The sequence below is a fragment of the Vicugna pacos genome, chromosome 8 (genome assembly GCF_048564905.1).
Source record: "Vicugna pacos chromosome 8, VicPac4, whole genome shotgun sequence".
Taxonomy (NCBI): Eukaryota; Metazoa; Chordata; class Mammalia; order Artiodactyla; family Camelidae; genus Vicugna; species Vicugna pacos.
In genome coordinates, this window is record NC_132994.1 from 34,335,928 (window position 1) to 34,360,957 (window position 25,030).

A 25,030-nucleotide genomic window follows, 5' to 3' on the forward strand; every position below is an offset into this window, starting at 1 on the left:
TAGTCATATTTTTTAAATTTAGGCAGACTGTACCTAGCTATATTTTGAAAAATATTATTTATATTCCTTAGTAACTGTAGCAAGTATACATTTTCAAGCATTTTATGATGATAAATTTAATATCTGCAATTAAAATGGCCTTAGACAAACAGAACACCAGGTATTTAGCCAGTGTCTAGATTAGCTCTGCAAATTAGGCCTGTGCTTAAGTGAAATAGACACTTAAATGGACTGGACTTGGAAGAAATGGGTTTTGGCTAGTTGTTGGGTTTGTTTTAATTTTGTCTACCCAACCATTACTAGATACTCCTCAATGAGATAAGATTATTCCCTTTTTTTTTTTCAACTAGCATTCAGTAGTACATTAAATTCAGGAACACTTTAAAGGAAATGTATATATATATTTTGACTCTATAAACTTGATGCTCATTTATAGCAGCAGATCTTTGCTTTGTTGTTAATGTCACCTGAAAAGTCCTTCTCTCACCTCCTTATTCTCCAGTTTTTTTCCCATTTCATATCTTGCATAAACATTTCCTCATCTCAGCTTCTCCAGCCCCACATTGATCTTGTCCTACTGTAGCCTTCTCAGATATATACTTTTGGTCCTACTCAAAGTTATCCTGGCTTAAATTATTCTCTAGTTTGTTACATATCTGCTTTTCTTTTACTTATTAGAACAATAAGCTCCTGAGAGCAAGCATTGTTTTATTCATTGTATTTCTACCTAACAAGCACAGTGTTAGGCATGTAATAGGTATTCAATAAATAAAAATTTAATAACCTTTTAAATTTCATGTAACCTTTAAACCATCAGTCCAATCCATTTATTGACTAAAATGTTAGATTTTTTTTCTCTCTAGGTTCATAAACTACAACAAAAAGTTTACAATTCAAAGATGAGTGAAACTTCAGCTATTCAGCAAGAAGATGGCAACTGTAAAGGATCAAAGAACATAAAAAATAGAAATTGTTGGTTAAGTAACTCTCTTCAAAAGAACAGCAACTTTCGTCCAATACGAGTCCATAATCTTCAAATGAAATTGAGAAGAGATGATATCATGTGGGAACAGTAACACAATAGTAGAAATGTCACCTTAAATGAACTCTGTCAATGAACTGTCTCAAGTGGTTTTAATTTAATATACCTTTATGAAATTTCAAATTATGTTTCTAGCTTTTATAAAGTGTCAAGTTGTAGTATTTTAAAATTAAGCCTAATGACCTCCTAAGAGTCCCAAGTAATAATGATTGTTTTCCTTATTGACTGAAATACCTAATCTCACTGTTTTAGAAACATTGTTCACTTTGTAGATATCTTAACCTAAATTTAAGAAATTATACTAGATTGATATTTAAACTTGAGTTAAATTTGAGATACAAGTACCATTGCACTTCTTCACTTAGTAGGCTTGTAACCTTAAGAACCAGTGTAAAATTAACAGTGTGGAAAGGTCTTTTAACTTTCCTGGTGCTTCCTCCTTATCTTGTTTTAGAGGTGTAAAGTGTTCTTCTTTATTTGGAAAGGGAAAAGCTTTGTGAAGAGGCCTTTAGCCCAAGTTTATGTTACAGTTACAAATAGGAACTCATAGTTACTTAATTTTTAGGTGATAATAACTGTGGAAGCCTTTTTCTGCTATTCCCATTTTCTTTTACAAATCTAGCTTTGTTGTTTTTTTTTTTACCACCAGTGATCTATTTTATCTTACTACTTTATAACTATATTTTTGATATTTTGGTTAGTGATGTCATAAAAGATTTCTTTGTCCACAGATGCTTTATAATAAATTTATATTTGTTGACCTATCCTTCCAGAAGTCTATGAAAACTAGTACAACTCTTCTGAACATTTTTGGTTTCCCACCAAAATCTTTGGGGAAGCTAGAGAATTGGAGTCACCAGCTAAAATAGAAGTAGAAGACTGACAGAAAATGCATGATAGAAGGGAGGCGCTCAGAAGACAGGATAGTATGGTGATTCTGAAGACAAGAGTTGGAGGTACATCTTTATCTACAGCTGGGAGGATATTCAAGCTATAGGTGGGAAGGAATTTTTTGATCAAGATCTTGGGGAACTAGGAAAAACAGTTTTTTAAAGACAGTCTTTATGTCTTCCTAGGAAATTCCCAAAAAGTATGTGTAGGAGGTAATTGTGGACCCTCTGTGGGGGAGGAGGAAAACCATGATTCATTCTCATTGCGAGAATTACAAGACCTACATTAGAAGACCTTTCCATACCCGAAGTGGGGAGATGACTGAAAATGGGCAGATTTATACTTGGAATTGTCCTTGAAAGAAACTAATGGCAGAGATAAAAGTTTCTCTCCCTCTGGTTTAAATAGTACATGTGTCCTTCACCCTCTTTCACTCCCTCTCTCTTCACAGCTCCTTCAGCCCCAGAGATGTTCCACAGAGTGCTTCATCTAAACCCAGTTTCATCACCTTACCTATTTTTCAACTTTGCCTTTTCTTCTCAAGAATGTGAGTGCTATAGTTTATACTTAGCAAAAAAATCATCAGGACCACAATACAGCCCTGTCTTCTCATGCCATTGTTGTCTATGCACTTAAGACGGTGGCTGAGTATATTTAGTTTATCAGTAGTGAAGTCACTACTTGTGAAAATGTATTACTAAGACAAATTACCATAAAAAATTAAAATCATTTAAGGAACACTTGAATATTTCAATTAAGAACTGAGAATTTTCTTGCAAAATCAGTGTAGTGTAATAGAAAAAAACATAGATTTCAGAATTAACAGACTTGGGTACACATTGTGATTCTGCCATTTAGTAGCTTAGACAATCAAATAACTTTGGAGCCTCCATTTTTCATTTATAAATGAGGGATTATATTACTACCTACCTCACAGGGTTCTGTGAGGATTAAATGAAATAACATGTCAAAGCACCCAGCAGAAGGGTTGGCACTGAATGAAAACTCAATAAATGTTAAATCTGAGTCACCAAAAAAAGAAAAAATTGTCATAGAACCTAAATTTGCATGGATTAAAGCCTGAAAACAAGAGCCAAAAAGTATTCTTTGTAAAAGTGGAAATATTCTAATTTACTTTTTTTTTTCTTCTGTGTGCCTCAGAGGAAATGCTTTGGCTTGTTCCCTGGCTCAGGTTTCTAGTTGGGTGGGTAAAGAATACAGCCCTACCATGGTGCAGAAATATATGATCACACACAGCAACTTGGTTTGGAGTCTGTCTGGGTTGTGGGGGTGACATTTATTATGGAGAGACTATAAAGAATGGTGTCTTGTTGCTCCATCACAGCTATTGAACTGAAAATGTATCTCTGCTCACAGACTGCTGCTTGCCTTTGACTCTTCAGGGGGTGGAGCAAATGATTTCCTTCCTGGACGGGGAGGTCTATGGTCAGTGTATAAGCGTTGCTGTAGCAACCCCGCAGCTGTGCTCTGCCTAACACAAACTCCGCAGGATATCATAGATTTTGCTCACTTAAGTGAAAAACAGGTTGGTTTATCTTTTATTTAATCAGAAATTGAAAAAAAAAGAAATTAGAATTTTGTAGCCAAGTTAGGTCTCAACTTTGATGAAACTAGAAAGTTTGAATGTTTGAAGCAGCAGATATTGTGACTATTCTAATCCTAGAAATAGGAGTTGGAATCTTTAATTAACTGTACTTGTGTGGGTCATTGGCAGCCTGGCCGTTTTTATTCGGCTATAGCTAAAAATAGGAGGATTGGAGGGAAATGCTCAGTTTTCAGCAGTATAGGTTGAAAGGAGGAGATACTTAATATAGAATGCTATCTGGGATGGTGTACTTGAAAATTATTTTTGAGTTTTTTGTATAGCTGTCTTTAAAAATAAAATTTTAACTGTAAAGTAGTATTCTTAATCCACGATAAGACATCAAAAGTTCAATTAAAATTTGACTTGTAATGTGAGACATTAAACTAAGGGGAAAATTGGTTGCTCATGTGCAATGGGATGAATACTCGCTGTGGCCAAAAATGCACCAGCTGCCATTGTTGGTGTAGAGTAAATAGTGAAACTCCTAATGGAGTTTCCTGGAACTCTATTCAGCTGTAACTAAAGCTGTACCTACTGAGAACATTTAATTGTATGTGAAGTTTAGATAAGTATAAGCTGACTCCCAGATGTACAAGACAAACCTATCTCAGGCATAATAGCATCTGTGAGATTAAAAAAACTCTTTATGGGTGCCATGGCACCTTTTAATTAAAGTGAAATGAGGGTAAATGAAAATAATATTGACTGTCACTGATGTGAAAATAAATTCACTTCTTGGTAATTAAATAGACCTTGCCAACGTCTCAATGTCTCAGACTTTTTTCTCATAACCTATATACTTATTTTCATGTAACTTTCCTCCTTTAATTCCTTTTTTTTTTTGTATTTTGTTATGTAAGGAGAATTAGACATAACAAAATTGTAAACTTAAAGTTTTAAAATATTGTTTAGGCCAGAGTTTTTTTTTTTTTAATTGCTTATTTAATTGTTTATTTATAGATTGTTTATTTAAAGAATCAGGTGGATTTTTTTTGCCAGTGGGTTTTTTGGGAGTGTTCTCCTTATCAGTATGGTGTCACTGAATTCTTATTTGTTGCAAGAGCCTACTAGATACCATAGGCAGTCATCAGAACTATAAATTAGTACACCCCACTGAAGAAATTTATTTTTTATTGTATATGCATGGTTCATTGTATACCTATGTGTTTAATAGTTTTAGCAGAAAATAGTAGAGAAGCAAAATGATCTCTTGTTACTTTATGCTCTGAGGCAGTTTTGTGACAATATAAGACTTGTAAATGACCAGTTCAACAGTCTGTAATGTTGGGAGACTGGATCCAGGTTAGAGGAAGAATGTTGGGCATTATGAATTTTCTATCCAAGGAAGATAACTTCTTTGAATGGTATAATCAGCTGTCTAGAATAATCTTGTAAAATAAGGATGAAGGTATCCACCATATTCTCTGCCTAGATTTCACATATGTAGCTTTCCTTCATTCTCCAGGTCTCAATTTACTGCTGCTTCTAAGAAGCCCTCTTTATTTAAGCCTCCCCTTCACACCTCTGCCTTCTCCCAAATCTGGCATAGCTGCCTTTTCTAGGTATTCCTCTTATCTTTGCACGTAGCATACTTTCTTGTTATCTTTTGTTTGTCTTCCCATAGACTGAAACCTCCCTGAAGTTAAGATCCTTTCTTGCTCACCTCTGTAGCCCAGCACCTAACACAATACTTGGCCTGTAAGTAGCCTCTCAATAAATATCTGATAATTACATTTTATGAAAATATATTAACTTTATATGGTGGTTTCATCCAAGTGAGCATATTGGGTCAAGTACTGCTGTTTCAGGCACCAGTTCAGCTGTTCTGCTATTTCACCTTTTAAGGATATGTGACCATATCTTACGTAATCACTGGTTAAGAATATTTCAGTATTTTTTGCACAGCAAAGGAAACCATAAGCAAAACAAAAAGACAACCTACGGAATGGGAGAAAATATTTGCAAAATATGAGGCTGACAAGGGCTTAATTTCCAGAGTATGTAAACAGCTCATACAACTTAGTAACAGGAAAACAAACAACCCAATCCAAAAACAGGCAGAAGACTTAAACAAGCAATTCTCCAATGAAGACATAAAAATGGCCAGTAGGCACATAAAAAAATGCTCAGTATCACTAATTATCAGAAAAATGCAAATCAAAACTATAATGAGGTATTACCTCATAATGGCCATCAGTCAAAAGTACACAAACGATAAATGCTGGAGAGGGTGTGAAGAAAAGGGAACTCTCCTACAGTGTTGGTGGAAATGTGGTTTGGTACAGTTGTCATAGAAAACATGGATATTCCTCAAAAAACTAAAAATAGACGTATCATATGATCTAACAACCCCATTCCTGGGCATATATCCAGAGGGAACCTTAATTCAAAAAGATACATGCACCCCAGTGTTCATAGCAGCACTATTTACAATAGCCAAGACACAGAAACAACCTGAATGTCCATCGACAGATGACTGGATAAAGAAGTTGTGTTATATTTCTACAATGGAATACTACTTAGCCATAAAAAAGAATAAAATAATGCCATTTGCAGCAACATGAATGTACCTGGAGAATGTCATTCTAAGTGAAGTAAGCCAGAAAGAGAAAGAAAAATACTATATGATATCACTTATATGTGGAATCTAACAAAAAAAGACAAATGAACTTATTCACAAAACAGAAACTGACTCACAGACATAGAAGACAAACTTATGGTTACCACGAGGGGTAGGGGTGGGAGGGGATAAATTGGGAGTTCTAGATTTGCAGATACTAACTAATATGCATAAAATAGATAAACAACAAGTTTATACTGTATAGCACAGGGAACTATATTCAATATCTTGTAGTAACCTATAGTGAAAAAGAATATGAAAATGAATACATGTATGTTCTGATATGACTGAAATATTGTACTGACACAACATTGTAAACTGACTATATGTCAATAAAAATAAAATTAAAAGAATATTTCAGTATTTTATTATTTGTTTCTTTGGGGGCATAGACAACAGGTACTCAGAATGGTGCTTTCTTTGATATGATGCTAAGAGGAAGAGGTTTGAGAACCAAGGTAGTTATTTGTATATTGGTGTGTTTGACTTGTTCATTCAGCAAGTATTTATTGATCTCTTATAGTCAGATATTTGTTGACCTCAAGATACCATGCTAAATGATATGGAGAGTCAAAGACAAATTATACATAGAGTCTGTCTTCAAGTTGCTTATGGCCTGATAAAGAAGGTAAAACTTGTGCATAAATATTATACAAGGAAGAAAACAATAGGTGACAAGTATAATGACCAGCACAGAGTAGATGCTCAAAAAATATTGTCTACTATTGATAGGTAAAGTTAGCCTGTGTATTTCTTCATTCTCTGTCTTGATATATATGGCTCTCCTCTGCTTTTTTACCTGGGGCAGTATTGGTCTAGGATTCTTAATCTTCTGTAGGTTTATTGATTAAAGGTACCAGTTCACTTGGTAATCTCAAGCAAGTACTGCCACATAACCATTATCAGATTCAATGGTGTGAATAGAAAAAATGGGTATGAAACACTGAAGTAAATGGGAAGGGAGTGGAGAGTGAGGGGAGCAAAAGTCAAGCAATAATGATCTAGACAACAGCAGATAAATAATATAAAGAAAAGTTATATTCTAGAGGCCAGTTATTGACTTGCACAGAATTATGCAAATGATTGCCAGTCACTTTCCTTATGAATTTAAACCACTCAATTTCCTCATATTTCATCTTCCTTATCAGTTGGGTCAAGTCAGTATTTTTCAAACTGTAGATCATAACCTTTTAAAGGATTGTGAAATCAATTTAGTGGGCCATTACCAACATTTTAAAAATAATACAGAATAGCATTGAAAATACCAGAGGAAACATGTATAGAGAAGGTAGTAGTATTTTATGAAACTTTGTGAGTACTGGCTTATAATTTAAAATGTAGTCCTAAATGTCATTTGGAGAAGAAAAAAATGGCTCTTACTAAATGTTCAAAGGGAGTGGATTTGAAAGATGCTGTGGAAGAAAGTGAGATAGCTAAGTTTAAAATAGGAATACTCCCAAATTCTCGATGATGGCTTATGGCGATCTACTATTTGTCCTAAAAGTATCATTTCAAATTTATTTTGTGTATTCTACAGATAGTAGTCCCATTTTAGTCAATACCATTACATTTCCTGGTCTATAGAATACTCTTCAAACACTGGCCAACCTACATTAGAGGAATGTTGCTTTTCTAATGTGAATACAAATAAATACATTAAACATGAATCCCTTAACAAATGGCCCCATTATTCCTCAGCCATTGTTTCTATCTAGTCACTGCCTCTGTGTGGAATCTAACCAATTATGGGTCTTGTCTTATGGTTAGGAGAGAAATTTGTCCTACAGACTGCTTGAGATTGTTTTGAAACACATGAAGATAAGAGATTTGTGGGAGAAAAATTGCATGTCTTGAATCTGAAATGAGCAAAGGTTTACCCCTTGACAAACCCTGTTTGTCTACGACAGCAGCACTAAAAATATTTAAAACTTTATGTGCCATTAACAAGGCACTCTTTAAAAACATGTCATTATACTGAGCAATAGACCTGACAGAATATTTTTAAACGAGTAAGAAGCATATATAAGTATCTTACCTGAAAAATAGCTTCATTAAATGAAATAACTACCAACTGAGAGGCTGTATTTCTGTGACTTTTGATATCCTCTTTAACATATTTCTTCGAGGCAGTATCAGCTCTGGGCTATGGTCACAAAACAGAAAGGAAATGCCATAAGGAAGTGAACAATAGAATGATGTTCATTACAATAGGATTCTATCCATTTGTAAAAATGTATTCACTACTACAAATTATTACAGTTGCTTAAGTAGTTAAATAGATTTTAGCCTTTATGAAAAGAGGATTGTAAAGTGAGCCAGACCTTCTAGTTGTACTTTAATAATATACTTTTGACCTAATTTTGCTTAATCTGATTAAGTAAATTCTAGGATAAGTTCAGAAAAACCTTGGAAGATATTTTTTGGTTAGTTTTCCTTAAAGTTAAATGTATATTGACTTGTAGGGTATTTCTTAGAAAAAGCTATTACTGAGCTAGTACAGAATGTGAATCATTTCTTGCCTGAAATATAAGATTGATGTTTACAGGGCAGTTGTCCAGAATCCTCTTGCTGAATTGCAAAGTATTTCACTTTTCATCACTGTAAGTTCTTTTAACTTCACAAATGTGTTATTTAAAACATAAATCATATTGGTACACAGGAAACCCATTTAAAATTAAATTTTAAAACACTCTTGAGAATTCCATGGAACATTTTTTGTTTCATAGTTTATAATATCTTTAATACCTTAAAGATATTTTTCAGAGAAAACTAAACCCAAAATATGTAACTCATGTGAACGACTAGCAATATTAATATCTTAAATATTGAGTGCTTAAACATAACATAAAAAGCATTATTACTTTCATTTTCCCAAAAATAAGCTAAGCTACAAATTTGAAGCTGGGAAATTCAGTACCAGATTTAAAAGAAGTTATTTCTAGGTTAAGAACTTTTACTTCTTACTTTAATCTCAAAAGGAACTGGTCTTTTAAAAACTTATTCTGTGATTTTATGTATATAATTTTTTGGTTTGATAAATTTGGAAGAATTTATATCATTATTACATACTTTGCTTCTCTCTTGTGGTATGATTTAAATACTGAGTGCCTAAGCTAAATTTTCAGAGAGGGAAAACAATTTTCTCTTTGTTCTCTTACAGTATAGCTCTCAAGTTGAGTGAGGGCTGTGCCTTTGGTATTTGGGTAGAATGTTTGCCTGTGATTTCTAACTCTCAGAGCCACTTCTGAGCATTTCCATGGATATGCCACAGAAAGTTTGATTCTCTTAATCAGTGTGCTAAAATACTACTGATCCAAACTACCACTGGCTGAAATAAGGCATAAATCACTCAGACTAAAGCATTTAGTAAAGAAAAGGAGTTTATATGCAAAGAAGATTCGCAAGGGAGTCCAAGCTATAGAAGGACAGCCTTCACAAATTAAAGATATGAAAAAACAACCTACAAAAATACCAAGGTCACCAAGTTTACAGTTACACTCTTCAAAAGAGAAGACAGCAGTTTTCTCACATAATTGTCATATCCAAAAATGTCATCACACACCTTCAGTCATCAGCGTTGCCAAAATCAGGGATATTGTTGTTTTTATTAGAGAGTAACTTACAGGAAAGACTCAAGGTTTCATTTACTGGAGAAACAAGAACCAAGCAGGGTAACTGTTTTTTGCTGTTACTTTATCTCAGGGTTGCAAAGTATGTTTTCAGGGGTTCCCAAGATCACCTTTGGGTTCAGTAATTTACTAAAAGAACACCTGGAACTCAGAAAACCTCTTATACTCACAGTTCTGATTTATTACAGCAAAAAGATACAGATTTAAATCAGCAGCTGAAAAGGGGACATAGGGCAAAGTCCAGGAACCACCAGGCATGAGCTACTAGTTGTCCTTTTCCAGTGAAGTCATGCAGACATCACTTACTTCCAGCAAAGATGTGTGATGATATAGTTGGAATAATGCCAAACAGGGAAGCTCCTCTGAGCCCTGTTGTCCAGGTTTTTTATTGTGGGCTGATCACTAGGCATAGCTGACTGCCCATGTGCCTGACCTTCAGTTTCCAGCCCCTCTAGAGGTTAAGCTGATACTAAATGGCCCAAAGCCCCCACCATAAATCACATTGTTAGCATGGACTGTCTGACAGGGCCTAAAGCTCCCAGGTAAACTAAAAATGTTCTTATCAGGCAGCATATTCCAAGGGTTTAGAGGTTATCTCCCAGAAGTTGAGCAACAGCCAAACCTTTCTTTGGAATGTGAAAGGTTTACACAACCTAGACATGCTGTATTAATCCTTTACTACACACTGTTTTATTTTGTTTTCTGTCTCTGGAATGTGACATGCATTGCTTACTTATTTGGTTAAGGTGTCAATTTTGCTTCCAAACTTCCTCCTCAGGCATGGCTTTGACCACATAAATTTATAGTGATTTTCTGATGCAGTATCATTATTTTGATGTTTTGTTTTATTTTTTCAGTTTTATTATGTAAGTGTGATGAAAGGTCTCACTTACATACACAAAGACCTTGTAATTTGGCTAATAAAGCTATAGTCATGTGATGCTAAAATTTATGAGTTAACTTTGTGTAGAGGCTTTGTAAAGTTCATATGGTTGTCGTTTCTTTTATATGTAAGATATCGCTCTTAATCAGTTCATATACCAAGATCAGGAACCAAGAACTATCCAGTTCACCATAAGCAAGTTGCTTGGACTTTGTTGTTTAATAATGTACTTGCCATATCTAATTTAATGGTATTCGAGGCATGGCCATGATTGCAAAAGCAACTTTTAAATTACTACCTTGTAGAAAGGAGAACAGATTTTTACTGACCCTATGCAAAATAGCTGTGTGGTATGAAAAGTCAAGGAACTATGTAAAGGTATGTTGTGTAATGTTTAACAATTTTTATCATTTTGGGGGTAATTTTATATGTCATTTTTTCCAGAATCATTATTTTTGTATTTCTCTAACTATGTATTACTTATAAGCTATATTAAGAATTTCCACAGAGTATTTTTTTCTGAATTCCAAAGGGTCTGTTGGAACATGATGCCATTTAAAAATGTTTTGTTCCAGTTTATACAAGTGTGGCCAACAGAGAGTTTGAAATAAAGAAGAAAGGGATTTTTCTTACAGAATCCATTAGAAATAGAACATTAATTATAATTAACTAATTTAGGCCTAGGTAAATGAGTCTTATTTTTCTGATTTTGGGTGAAGCAATCAATTTCATAAAGTCATTTGCTTCTGGATTTAAAGAATACTAGATATCCTGACTCTTTTGGTAGTCTGACAGGTATTTGTCATGCTGATAGCAGCTTATACTGAAAAGATCTGTTTCCATGAGTCTACTCCTTGTAGTCAACAGGTATGAGAATAATAAAAGTTTTTGCTGAAGCTTTCACTCTTTTCATGTTTCTGCCAGAAGATTCAATGTCTGGTCTGTAGCTTATAACAGGGACTGAAGTCTAGGTAAATGTAAGGAAAAGGCAGAAACTGCCTATGGATGACAAGACTCAGTGGCTTAGCTAAATTTGTAAGAGCCAACAATAACAGAACAGTGGAGAGTGAAATCTCTTTTTTCTGAAATAAAACATGATCATTTGATAAGGATTTAGTTAATAATTACCTTGAGAGTAAAAATATATTATGGACAGAGTAGGTACTAGTTGTCCCCAGGTTCTTTTAATTTATCCCATAAAATATCATGGGATTGTCACCTGGAAATAAAATATTTCTTTAAAAAATTAATGTTTAAAAATAGTTATTGTGTCAGTCTTTGTATATGGACAGGACTGATTTTGTCCAACCTGAAAGTTGTTGCTAAAGTATCTTTATTTTATATTAACACATTTTACTTAAGTGCAATTAACTCAAGTTAAGCTCCTTTTACTGATTTGCAATTTCTTTTCATATTGATGACTTGATAAACAGGATGACTTTTTACAGTAGTTTTGAACTAATAAATAATCTGGATTTTTTCAAACATATAATCATTTTTAGCATTCCTTCTTTTATAGGTTACGTGAGCAAACCGTTGTGGCTGTTCGGCAGCTGTTTAGGAAACCCCAAAGACAATTTTGGTATAAAAAACATAGTAAGAATTTATTCTGAATTTGGGACATGCAGTATCAAAAAAAGTTATCAGAGGAGAAAAGATATGAGTAAAGTAACTAAAAGAAAAAATGTTACAAGCAATATTTAAAATAAACTAAGCATGAAGTAATGGTATTTATTAGGAATTTTTTCAAAGATGAAGAACTTTTGTTGAAACACACAATTCAAAGGTATGGCAAAAGCACAAAACGTTAGGCTCTCAGGAGTATTTTGGTAATATAAGACCTTCGCTATTTGTGTACTCAATACCTTCTAACTGCTTTTTGTTCCAAGTAGACATATACTCAAAGATAAATTTGTCAAATTAACAGAAAAGAAAATCCAAATTCTAATTTTACTCTTTTTGAATGCCATCCATAATTCATAGAATAAGATTCACAAATCTTTTCTCCATCTTATGAATAAATTCACTTACTTGTAACTAACCTTATAAAATAAGTTAATATATTTGCTTCTTACAAATTCATTATGCAGGTATTATAAACCAACATAAAGTCCATTTCTCCTCATACCTTCTGCAGCCTATTGTACACCCTCAAATTTGTCTGCTAATATTTCTTTCTGGCACAACCAGGCAATTTTACTTTAAGACAAAGTCGATTTCCTTTTCCCATGATATTAAAACAAAAATTCATTATTTTGCATATACACCTCTTGCCAGACACACAAATATTCTTTTACTTTTCTTACAAAAAAAGAACATGTATACCAACATGTCTCAGTTTCTCATATTTATCTTTTCAAGCAATTCATTAATGGTCATTTACAGTGTGTAAAAGCAAAGCCAAGGGTATGTTAAAACCCTTGACCAGGATTTATTTGTTGACCCAGGGTTTATTTCATTCTCTACAAATGACTTGCTTAGATACTGTAATTTGTATCCAAGAATTATTAATTAAATGATTAACTTAATTTAATATTAGTTTAGGAGTTAGAAATTTTTCTATAAAATTTAATTAATTAGGCTTCTGGGGGTTTGTGAAAACAAACCCAAGGATTTCATAAGTTAGGATGGTATGCTAACATTTTAATTCACACTGTGATAAAAATAAGACAGACACAGAATTGTTTTAAAACAGCATTATTAAAGCAGTCTAATTTTTCCAAGGATTCACCTTGATTACAGGAATATGAATTTCTTGAACTTTGTATTTTCTATTTCTATTTTTCATACTAAATGTTTAAGAACTCTTCAAATTTTGTTTAAAAGTACTAAAATTTTCTTAATATTTTTCTATCAATTCACGTTGCATTACTTGTCAACCTGTAAATGAGGCTATTAAGTTAACTCACAGTTAAAGTTTTTTTTTTCTTTAGCATATAGGCTTCATTAAGAGAAATTTTTCTTTAAGAGTCAACAGACTTTAATGAGACTTAGATATTTTCTTCCTTTTCTAAAAATTCTTGAGTTCTCTTATTTTAAATTTACAAAAGTGTTTAATAGTCTCTATAAGTCAATCAAAAAAGGAATTCAGTTAAATTTAAAACACTTATAATCTAATTTTCCTTCAGAGCAGTGTTTTTAAACCTTGGCACTTGACATTTTGAGGAGGTAATATATTGTTGGGGAAGGCTCGCCTGTGTGTTGCAGGATAGTTAGCATCCCTGGCCTTTACCCCTACTAGATGCCAGTAGCACCAACAGTGCCCCCGCCACACACACACACACACACACACACACAATTGTGACAAACAATAATGTCTCCAGATATTGCCAAATACTGCTGGAGCAGAAAAGAATCAAAATCACTCCTAGCTGAGGACCACTGCTCCAGAAATAGGCAAAGATTCTCAGAAAGTATATACTCTTGCTTAACAGATGAATCATATTACTCTTCTGGGAAAGCTATGAAAAGAACTCTGGATAGTTTATAGCTGGACTTCTCCCTCTGTGTATGTATGCTATTTTTGTAGTACTCGTCCAATCAGATTATAGGTTGAGCTAGGGCACAACTCTGGGTTTATTAACACCCTGGTTTTGGACACCAAGCTCTTTCTCACATCTTACTAGACTCATTTTTGTATTTGTGCTTTCATAGTTTCTTTTGAGAAGGGAGAGGATAAAAGTTATGCACCCAGAGCTTTTTAGATTTTTTACAGTACTCATGAAGTTCTAGGCAAGCCAGAGGCAGTCATTCTCATTCAAGCACAAATTTAGGCTCATTTGCAGAATGGTTATACAAACCAACCAAAATCTTTTTTTTAAGTCTCTACCCTTTGTTCTAAAACCATGTAAAAATAATTTCAAATTTTATCCATTGTGTATATTTTATTTGATGGTAAATCTGTCTATTGGAATTAGATGCCACTATATAGTATTTTCAAATGAGAATTTTTCTGACCCATTAATCTCAAATAGCATCCTGAGGAAGAGACAAAGTTGGTTTCAGAGAGAAAGTTTATAATTGTAAATAGACTATTGTAAAAAGCTATGCCTTCCTTTTTCAAAGAGAGGAAAAGGCTTTTTTAAAAATACACAAAAAGAACCAACAATCTTGGTTTTATAACATTAGCCACAGATGGATCAATTGTAATTAAAGTACAAAAAACCCATTGGTTGATGGTAGCAGCTCCAGATCTACAATGGTTGCTCTCCATTCCAGTGGACACAAAAATATTTTTTCTTAAGTTATTTGAACTCTGTGTGAGTGGCACACAACATAAAATACAGCACAGAGGTTGTCTGTTATCAGGGGTCAGGCAACAATAAAATAAATCAGTACTATAGGGAGTGATATGAGCAACTTCCCAACTTATTACTACCCAAAAGCAAAGGAAAGATGTATCTCAGATGACAAAAGATAAAATCCTCAAGGCAAATATAAAATACAATCAGATATCCTGTCACAAAGACCTCATAAATACCAGACTGTAAGACCATTAAAAGCTATATTATCAACATTGCTGCCACCAAAGGAGAAATAAGTGGTTGTATACTAATCAGAACTAGCATGAAAACCAAGATTAACCAGGAAACAAAAACCAAACAGATACAAAGAGTCAGAAAAAGAAATGGAATCAACTAGATTAAAACCCTATTGCCACAGGAGATTCACCCTAGGATTGGAAAAATATATACCTCAAAGAGCCCTTGAGTTGCTCCTTATGGGCAGTGCAGTTTACTTGGCTCTGGCTGATGACTACACTTCCAGTAGATAAATACATAAAATCTTGGTAGAATCTATAGAATTGTCATAGAAATAGCCAAACACAAAGCATTGAGAAGAGGAAATTTTACTTCCAGGAAAAATTTGCAAGAAACTTTTAAGTTTTAAAAGGACTGGTTCACCAAATTAAAAAATACAAAAAAGGGGGAAACCCCCACAAAATTACCAACATTACAAACTTTGTAGTTAGTCAGCTCATGGTAGAAAAGACAGCAATTTCCTCATATGGTTGTCATAGCCACAAAGGTTATCACAAATCTTTAGCTATCAACATTGCAAAAAGTTGGTGATAAAGTTGCTTTTATTAGGGAGTCAGTACTTATAAACAACTCTTAAGGATTCTTTTGGGGGGAACGTGAACTAGGTACAGTGACACGGGTTTGTTCTGCTTGTTTTATTTCTCTCAGGATACAAGTTGTTTTGCTTTCTGATTATGATATACACATTTACTGATAATGGTAACAAAGCATTGTGTCAGTTTTGCTCTCACACATGCTTCTTTTGGTCCTTGGTAGTTAAAAACCCTTCCCTGGACAAATTCTGAGCTGGTTTATTATTACCTAAGGTAAAAGACATAACAAAGGGAAAGCCAAAGTTTGAGAGAGGTGCTTTGGATAACAGGGATATTTTTTGTTTCCTTGAAAGAAATTTCATGTCTTTGTGGACAAAATAATAGAAACTTAGAATGAGGTTAAAATACTAATGACTAAGACAAATCATAAAGATTTGATTTTGCCTGACAAAAAAGGCTGGAGGAGGAATAGAACAAAAGTTTCAGAAGGCTATACCCAAGAAGGAAGCTGGATTGCAAAGTCAGAGTAAAAATCTTTCCACAGTGCTTAGGAGACAAACTCCCACCAAACAGAGGAAGCCGACATGAAACACTTGACCAGTTTTCCTCTAGATGTTGGAATTAGCAAGCAGGGACTTTAAAATAATTGTCATATATATATGCAGGGAAGCAGGGGAGAAGATGGACAAAATGGATAAAATGATAGATAATTTTGACAGAATTGGAATCTATAAAAATAATAAAATATGCAGTATAGAACTTAAAAATCCAATAACTAAACTGGAGACTTCATTGTATAGTTTTAACAATAGCTTAGGCTGTACAAAAACAGTTGCTGAACTTGAGGACAGATGAATTGATAGTACCCAAAACTGAAGCAGAGACAAAAAGAATGTAAAGAATAAAACTGAGTATAAGAGACATGTGGAATACAGTCAAGCAATCAAACATATTCAGTTAGAGTTGCAGAAGGGTAAGAATTACAGGATGAGGCAGAAGCAATATATGAAGAGATAATAGTCAAGAAAGTCCCCAAACTGATGACAGATGTCACTCCCAACATTAAAGAAGCTCAGTAAATTTCATACGCAATACAGATGTATACAAAGGAAACCACAATTAAGTGTATCACAGTTGAACTGCTGGCAAAGATAAAATCTTAAAAGCAGCAAGAGAAAACCAGATATTACTTTGTAAAAAAGCAACAGTAAGGCAGATGACTATTTTCTTACTGAAATCATGGAAGCCAAAAAACAGTAAAAAACAAACAAAAAACATTTAAAGTGCTGAAAGAAAAATAAAACTATCAATTTTATATCCAATTAAAATATCCTTTGAGATCATGGTAAAAATAAAGATTTATTCAGACAAATAAAAGCTGAGATAATTCAGCAGCAGCAGACTCACACTATGAAAAATATTAAAGGAAGTTCTTCAGGCTACAGGAAAATGAACTCAAATGGAAGCACAGATCTTCAGGAAAGAAGAGCAGAATGGAAGATAAATATGTGGGTAAAAAAATTTTTAATTGATATTCAAAGCAGCAAAAATCAAATGTACTGTGGAGTTTGTAAAGGTAAACAGTGGCAGGAATTGCAGGAAGGAGGTATGTGGATTTAAATCATTGTAAGATTTTTATTCTTTGGACAGTAAAAATCACTAGCTTAAGGCAAACTGTTAAAAAAAATCACTAGCTTATGGTAAACTATAAAAATAAATTACTAGCTTAAGGCAGGCTGTAATAAGTCAAGAATGTATGTTGGAATCTAGAGGAATGACTTTCAAAGTTGGTCCTTTGACTTAGAAGCATAATCACCATCTGGGAATTAGTGAGAAGTGAAAATTCTCAGGCCTCACCTAGATCTACTAAATCAGAAACTTTGGAGATGAGGCCCAGAAATCTGTAAAACAGGTGTAATGAAAAACCTAGTAGAAGAGGTAAAACAGAATGGTAAAAATACTTGATTAATTCAAAATAATGACGGAAAGGAAGAATAAAGGAACAAAAATAGGTGAGACAAGTAGAAAAATAATAAAATGAGTAAAATACATAGTAAGATTGTGCACTTAAACCCAACTATAACATCGTATTAAATGTAAATTAACTAAATGCTCTGATTAAAAGACCAAGATTTTTCAGATTGGACTGAAGAGACAAAGACACATAGATAATTTGAAAGGATTAAAAAGATAAACCATCTGCGTGGGAATAAACCTACCTGAGGAGGCAAAAGACCTATACTCCAAAAAACATACCTACAGGCTTTTAGGAGCTTTAAAAATGCTCAAAGCTATGTTGATTTATGTGTTTTGATAGGTGGACTTAATCCATTTACACTTATAATAGTTACTAACATTTTAAAACTTATTTCTACCAGACTTATTTTTGTGTCCTTTTTTCTTTTTTCCTACCTTCTATTGTATTTACAAGACCCATTCCTATCCCTCACCCCACTTGCTTGGGAAACTCTAGGTTGCATTTCCATTCTTTTAGTAGCCACTTTGAAGTTTTTGACATGCATTATACATTTTCCTAGAAGACTGTAAAATTACTGGTATTTCTTTTCTAAACATCCCTGCTTTAACTCCATTGAAGCCCAGTGTAACTCCCCATTAAACACCCTCAAACCCTGCTCAAGCTAATCTTACTATCTTTTTCTTATAGCTTATATTTTACCACTTTTTCAAACACATAAAAAAGGTTTTTGATTTGTTTATCAACAGTTAATTAATTAAATTGTACTTATTTTTGAAAAAACACTATTGAAACAATTCTTAAGAATCTCTTTTCTGAGATTTTAAATAAGGGCCCAGTGCCAGCCTCACACAGAGTAGGTACTCAGTAAATGGAACCCACCTTATCCCAACCCAAAATAAACAGTTGATTATTTCTTTAACACTCAGCCTGAGTACTCAGCAGGCATGGACTCCTCTGAGTTGGATCCATTTCATGGAGAGTGGTCAAATACTGACCTCTCCTTATGTTAATTTTGTGAATATTGTACATGACTGTGTAGCAAGCTGAATGATGCAGGATTAAATGTTCTCATTTCTGAGCTCTAAAGTGTTGAAAGTGATCAGGAAATGAAGGCAGAATGTCCATCATTTGGGAGAAAAATCAGGCGGTCTCTGTTGCTGCTACTCTTGGCTACTGGTTGGAATGCAGCTGTTAAGGCAGCTATTTAACTGTTTGCCCAACTTGAAAGGACACTGCCAAGTGGCAAATATTTTTTGTAACAACATCTTACTTTTGCTGAGAACAACAACAGTGTGTTTTATTGCGCTCCAGCAGTGTGCCAAACATGACAGATTTATAACTCTGCAGGTTCACAACCTAGATGGAACACGATGCTCATTTCCATTTTTAATATTCATAAAAAGAATAAATCGGCTCCCAAAGGCAGCCTCTACACAAAACATCTCGACAGCTTATTTGTTGGAAAACAGCAGCAGATTAACTTGAGAAAATGAAATACCACTGAAAAGGAAAAGTGAAAAATCTTAGAATTGTCAAAGTTAAAAAGGAAGGCTTAAATATTTTAAACCTCTTTAATGTGGCCTAAGAGTTACTTTACCCCTTCTTGTCCAGGACAGACGAGGGCAGCAGTAGCACAGGAAACACGTCATCTCCTGTGTCCTCTGCAATTCATGGGTTTCATTCTGGGTCATGATCTATCTTGTTAATTGAAATACTGACGTTAGTATTTAGCAAATGATTCTGTTGAATCTGACAGACTGTGAACTGGGTGAGATGGTGGGAGTAGTTATCAACTATTTTATTTAATGGTAAAAGCTGTATGACAAATAGAAGCATTCAAAATTAAAAAAACACAGTCAAATGCCTAAGCATGATTTTCTTTCAAACCCAAAAGTTCATGGATCATGATCATGTTAGGTAGCTCTCCACTCTCACTGTCTGCTCCCCCTGGTCAGAAGCTCATGCTTTCAAAAAGGCTTATGGAGAAATACTTTATGCTTGTATTAGGATTAGGATCCCTGTGGATCCTGTACACACCTATTGTTTGCTCCAGTTGAAGTGATATTAGATATCAGCAATAACCACCATTCATAGCATTTAGCATGTAATACCCACAAGTCTTTGTGAAGACTGTGGAGGTCAGGCACCGGGGATGCAATCTCATTCAATACACCCTCACAGCCAAATCTGGAGCAAAGATGTTTCTAAAGGTGAGCTAGGCTGAACAAGGATGGTCAATGGAGATTTTCTGTACTGTTTACTAAATGGTAATTAACTCATAGATGACAACAGTCTAGTCCAGCCATTTCTCCAAATTGCAGAAGCATACATTCTACAAAATTGACATGATTTCTTGGACAGAGATAGAGCAAGTCCCACAAACTGGGTAATGGTCACCAAGGAAGTTAGCCACAAGTTTTGTATTCTCTTTTTTCAGGGATCAGAAAAATAGTGGATGGAAACCATGGATGAAATTTATAAGATCGCTTGCACAGAAAGGATCCAGCTATTGGAAAAAGAACTGACTGTGCAATTGACTGAACTGAAGTCCGAGATAGAAGAACAGGGGACTCTTCAGAGGTCAGCTCATCCAGCTTACAGGTAAAATGTGACAGTGTGAAGGCATGGTCTTCAGGGGCTTTATCTCTCCTCTGACCCCATAATCTCCATCAGCACCCCTTCTCCTTTTTAGTTGGACAATTGGCATTATCTCAAGCTCAGACTTGATTGCTGCCCCTAAGGTTTTCCTATATTCTAGAATTGTCAAGGCATTTAGAGACAATGTGCTACCAAAGAAAATGGAAAAGTACTCTTCATTTGATAAATACCATTTCTTCAAGTTCCAGAAGCTATTATACAAATCACACACAATGAAAAGAAATCTCATTTTCTCCAATAATATATTATATGAATTTGACCTTGATTTTGATGAGAAATTTCAAAACAGAAATAATGTGAGGTGTTTGGTAATGAAATGATGCAAAATGATTCTGCAAAATGATGATCTATTAGGAGCTATTCTATAGGTAAATGCTGCCAACGATAGCAATCAAAATCTTTTAGAGAAACCAGGTAGCCAGATTAGCCCCAAAGTGGCAAGTCTCATAGTCCAAGACATTTATGTCCCTGTTTCTGTTACTGCCACAATTGATCAAGAAGAGTAGTTAAAAGGACCCTGTTAGGTTGAGTAGCTGAGAAAACACAATAGGGATGGTGAGGGTTGGGGAGAGAAGGTCAGGAGAAGAAGCAATAAGTAAGTACATGAATACCTCCTTCTGAAGATGATTTTGAAGAACCAGTATTTAGTGTGTTTTATAATTTGGTATTTAAAGCCCTGGGGTGTATGAAGCAGATCGAGGATTGTGTGATGAAGCGGAAAGGGAATGAAACCGTGCAAGGCATAATTTCTCCCAGCTTTGTTTGAAAGACGAGGTTAAAAATATGTACCTCACCTACCTTATAAAGATCAGTTGAGATCATTCATGCTAAAGCACTTTGAAAACCAGAAAACACCACAGGAAGATCAAGTGTTGATATGGTTACAACTTAAATATCAGACTGGCAGGCAAGGAGCTCCCCACTGTACATTGTGATAAGAAAAGCTTCCTGAAGTCCCTTTTAGGACAAAATGATGGGAAATCTCCAGATACCTGTATTCTCTACTCCCCAAACCATCAAACACTACATCTGAACAATCTAACTATTAATCCAACAAAAACTTACTGATCACCTTATGTTTGTCAGGTGTGTTCAGTTTTGGAGTCCAAGGAAAATATCCACTCCTGGTAATGACTTTAGCATTCTCTTTCCCTACTAGACTGAAAAAATCTATTGAGAAGAGGAGGATAACCATGCCTTAGTCATTTCTTCCTTCCTTCCTTCCTCCCTCCCTTCCTTCCTGCCTTCCTTCCTTCCTTCCTTCCCTCCCTCCCTCCTTTCTTCCCTTTCCTTCCTTCTTTCTTTGTTTTCTTTTTTCTTTTCTTTTCTTTTCCTTTCTTTCTCCCTCTCTTTCCCTTTCTTTCTCTTTCTTCCTTTCTTTCTTTCTTTCTTTCTTTCTCTTTCTTTCTTTCTTCCTTTCTTCCCTTTCTTTCCTTTTTTTCCTTTCATTCTTTTCATTCTTTCCCTCATTTTGCCCCCATAAGCCCAGGTCTTTGTAGTTGTTAAGTGCTTCATAGATGCTTGCTGAAAGCTTAGATGAATGAATGAATGTATAGTACATGAATAATGCTTGATGAACAAATGAGTGACTCTCTCTTTGTGGGCTTATGTACCCACAACTTTTGTTCACCAATCTCTTTTAGGCCATTCACAGACACTTTGAGGTTAATTGAGAAGAAAGTCATAATCTGAGCAGAGAAGGTCAGGGCAGCCAAGCCCAGGACCCCATCCAATCTCCCTGCCTGCCAAAGAATTAGGAGATAAGAGGGCAGGGAAGGGATGTGGTTCTTCTGTTTCCCTGACCGCCTAGTAGCTGGTCCTAGTTAGTTACTGGCTCTCCACTTCCATGAGGCTACAGCCAGGATTTAGGTGCCCAGTAATGACGAAAATTATTAATGCTTTTACCCTCAAGGCCCTTGGAACTTGATGTTTTTTGGGGTTTTTTTTTCCATCAAAGTCAAGATGTGAGAAGATAAAGGAGGCATTACCTCCAACTGCAGCTGGAAATTAAACAAAAATGGCTCAGTGGGTTGCTTAGGCTCAAGTGGCTGAGGGGCCTCCTGACTGTCAGCCTGGTGCTCTTTTCTTAGGATTGCTGCCTCCAGCGGGGACCTGCTGGCAAGCATACAGACTAACAATGTTTTCATCTTCCCTTAAAACTTATCCAGGGGGACTGATGAGGTCATATGAGCAATGTTAACCTAAATTTTATTGCGTACAGTCCTCCTCTGATCTCAAAGTGGCTTCTCACAGTGTTCTAGAACCTCCAATGGCTCCCTTGCCAATATTTGCAAAGTCTCATCTTAAGAAAGGGACCCCTGCACAGTGGTTACTATTCCCCGATGTTCCCAAAGCTGCCAAGCTCTCCCCACCAAATGGGGAGAGCTCCCCTTTTCCTGGCCCAGTGTCCCACCCTCTTATCAGGCCCCAGGGCAGCGCTGCTTGTGTCTCCTCGAGTCAGAGCCCACAGTGCAAACAACTCCTTCGTGACTGGGCTTGGACAGCAGTTGTGAAGCTGCTCAAGCAGGCACTTCTGCTACATTTTTTCTAAGGGATAAATAATTTTTCTAAATCAAAAAGTTTGGTTAAAATCATTTCCAAAGCATTCCATGTTTGATATTTATGGGCCATTTTCACCCCCCAGATAACTGAACAAGAGCACAAAAATAAAAACATTTTGTTTAAATGACAAGATACTGGTTTCATGTGTCCACTAGGGTGAGATAGAGGTATGATAAGCACAGTGGTTGTTAGAAATGAGGTTACTGAAGGAAATACGGGGGGAGGAAAGAAAAATTCTCACTATTGTGCCTCTGCCTGAATTCTGGAGTCAGAAACAGGTAAATCAGGGGTAGAAGGAAAGACCACTTTTGCATGGCGAGGAGAGGAAAAGTGGCCAAGGGAAAGGGGTAGCAGGCATGAGGTGTGCACCAGAGAGATTCCGACTGAGACAGAAGCATGTAGCCTTTACATGCCCCCAACAATCTGTATAATATGATATACTTATTTAGACATGAGCAGTTGTGAAGAGTTACAGATTAATCAGGGCCTGTCTATAATCTGATCTATTATAGCTTCCATAATTACAGCTTCTATTGCATAAACTTTTCTGCAGCTCTATTCGAATACCAAAGGACATTTCTTACTTTAGAAGAGAAAGGGAACTGGCTCTAAAGAAAACTTTGCAGGTGAGTAGGAGAGTGGGCCATTTCATTACAATGATACGTTAGAGTTTGCTAACTTGTTGCAAACTCTTAGCAAGAAAAGCTTATTTTTGCAAACAAACAGCTGATATTAGTGATAGTGGTTACAAAGACAGAACAGCTCAATATTCAGCTCACTGCTGGATCAGAGCAGGTCAATACTTTGGAGATACCTGATTTTTGTAGCATTTTAAACTTTACAGTTCCTTGATTTATGATGTTAAAAGTTGTTATTTGGAAACTTAGGTATAAAAGCATAATATGTTGTGTAAAAACTATCAGAAATTGTATGTTATTTTCTGTTGTAGACACTGATGGTTTTATTTCCTTCTTTCCTTTTGTCTGCCTTGCTCTGTCTCCTGGGGTTCAGGTGGCTGAGTCAAAACCTCTTGTTATTCAAGCAGATGTCATGCAGAGGGAGCTAGAGAGCTGCCTAAGAAGAGAGTACACTCCTGAAAACTTACCTTTGCTTCTGTTGCAGGTAACAGTCATTTTGCAACTTGAAAAACAGATCTGGAATTTAGTAGAAATGGATGAACAAAGCTGGCTTTCTGTATGTCCTCTGGCCAGAGTAGGATTTCTCCACAAGTGTGGTCTGCAGAAATGTTCTTCTTTGTTAGAGACCTAAGCTATTTAAGTTCAGCTTAGTTATAGTCACTAAACGATTAACTAAGTTTCTACTATTTGCTCCCTGTGCTGGTATTATGAGGCAATATAACATTGACTAAGATAGTCTGAGACCTCAAAAATTGTTGGCTGATGTAGGGAAGATATTTCTGGAAATCTCTCAAGAAAATAACACAACATGGGGGAAAAGATTTTCCATAAAGATTATTATTGCAGCATTATAATAAAAGTGAAACAATAGAAGTTGCCTAAATGTCTAATAATAGGAGAAAGGGTTAAGAAAAACAGTATGATAGTTGATAGAATATTGTTCTGCCCTTAAGCATTTTTTGCATAAGGAATTATTGTGTTATTATGTAATATTAGTTAACAAAGCTAATATGTGTGTATCATAATAATGGTTATGTATGTATAGAAAAATCACTTGAAGGGCATAGAGCAAAATGTAGCAATTACTGTTTTGGATGGCAGGATAATGAATTTCCTCTTTTTACTTTTATATATTTTTTGAAAATTTTATAATAAGTATGTATTGTTTCAGTTTTTTAATTCTTTGTTCTTTACTCTTGTCTTATGAGTTATAGTCTCACTATGCATACAAAGTAGCTCATTAGCAACTAGTTAGCAATTAACTAATAAGAGAATCATAAAGAAACAAAAGATTGAGATTCTATTTGCAAGTCAAACTGTTGTCGTTCATTACCTTCATCTAGGATTCTCTTTCCCTGTCATTTCTGGCACTCTTCATTCCTTTGTATATATACCAGTGCTTCTTATTGGATAAAAGGGGACGGTGGAAATGGGGACATTTGGCAATGT

General features: G+C 35.0%; 2 protein-coding genes across 7 annotated transcripts in view; both read left to right on the forward strand.

Annotated features, from left to right (window-relative positions):
* Window positions 1-4,303, forward strand: part of CEP57L1 (centrosomal protein 57 like 1) — a 59,477-nt gene extending 55,174 nt beyond the window's left edge. For all 6 annotated transcript variants that reach the window (XM_072965724.1, XM_072965726.1, XM_072965722.1 and 3 more), the window contains 2 exons: window positions 864-1,998; window positions 2,385-4,303. In XM_072965724.1, the coding sequence (XP_072821825.1) occupies window positions 864-1,076 (213 nt within the window). In that variant the 3' untranslated portion in view covers window positions 1,077-1,998; window positions 2,385-4,303. The remainder of the gene's footprint in view (window positions 1-863; window positions 1,999-2,384) is intronic.
* Window positions 3,450-25,030, forward strand: part of LOC102529311 (coiled-coil domain-containing protein 162) — a 151,914-nt gene continuing 130,333 nt past the window's right edge. Inside the window, exons 1-4 of the mRNA XM_072965712.1 lie at window positions 3,450-3,479; window positions 20,161-20,324; window positions 23,497-23,569; window positions 23,955-24,065. Of these exons, the coding sequence (XP_072821813.1) occupies window positions 20,179-20,324; window positions 23,497-23,569; window positions 23,955-24,065 (330 nt within the window). The 5' untranslated portion in view covers window positions 3,450-3,479; window positions 20,161-20,178. The remainder of the gene's footprint in view (window positions 3,480-20,160; window positions 20,325-23,496; window positions 23,570-23,954; window positions 24,066-25,030) is intronic.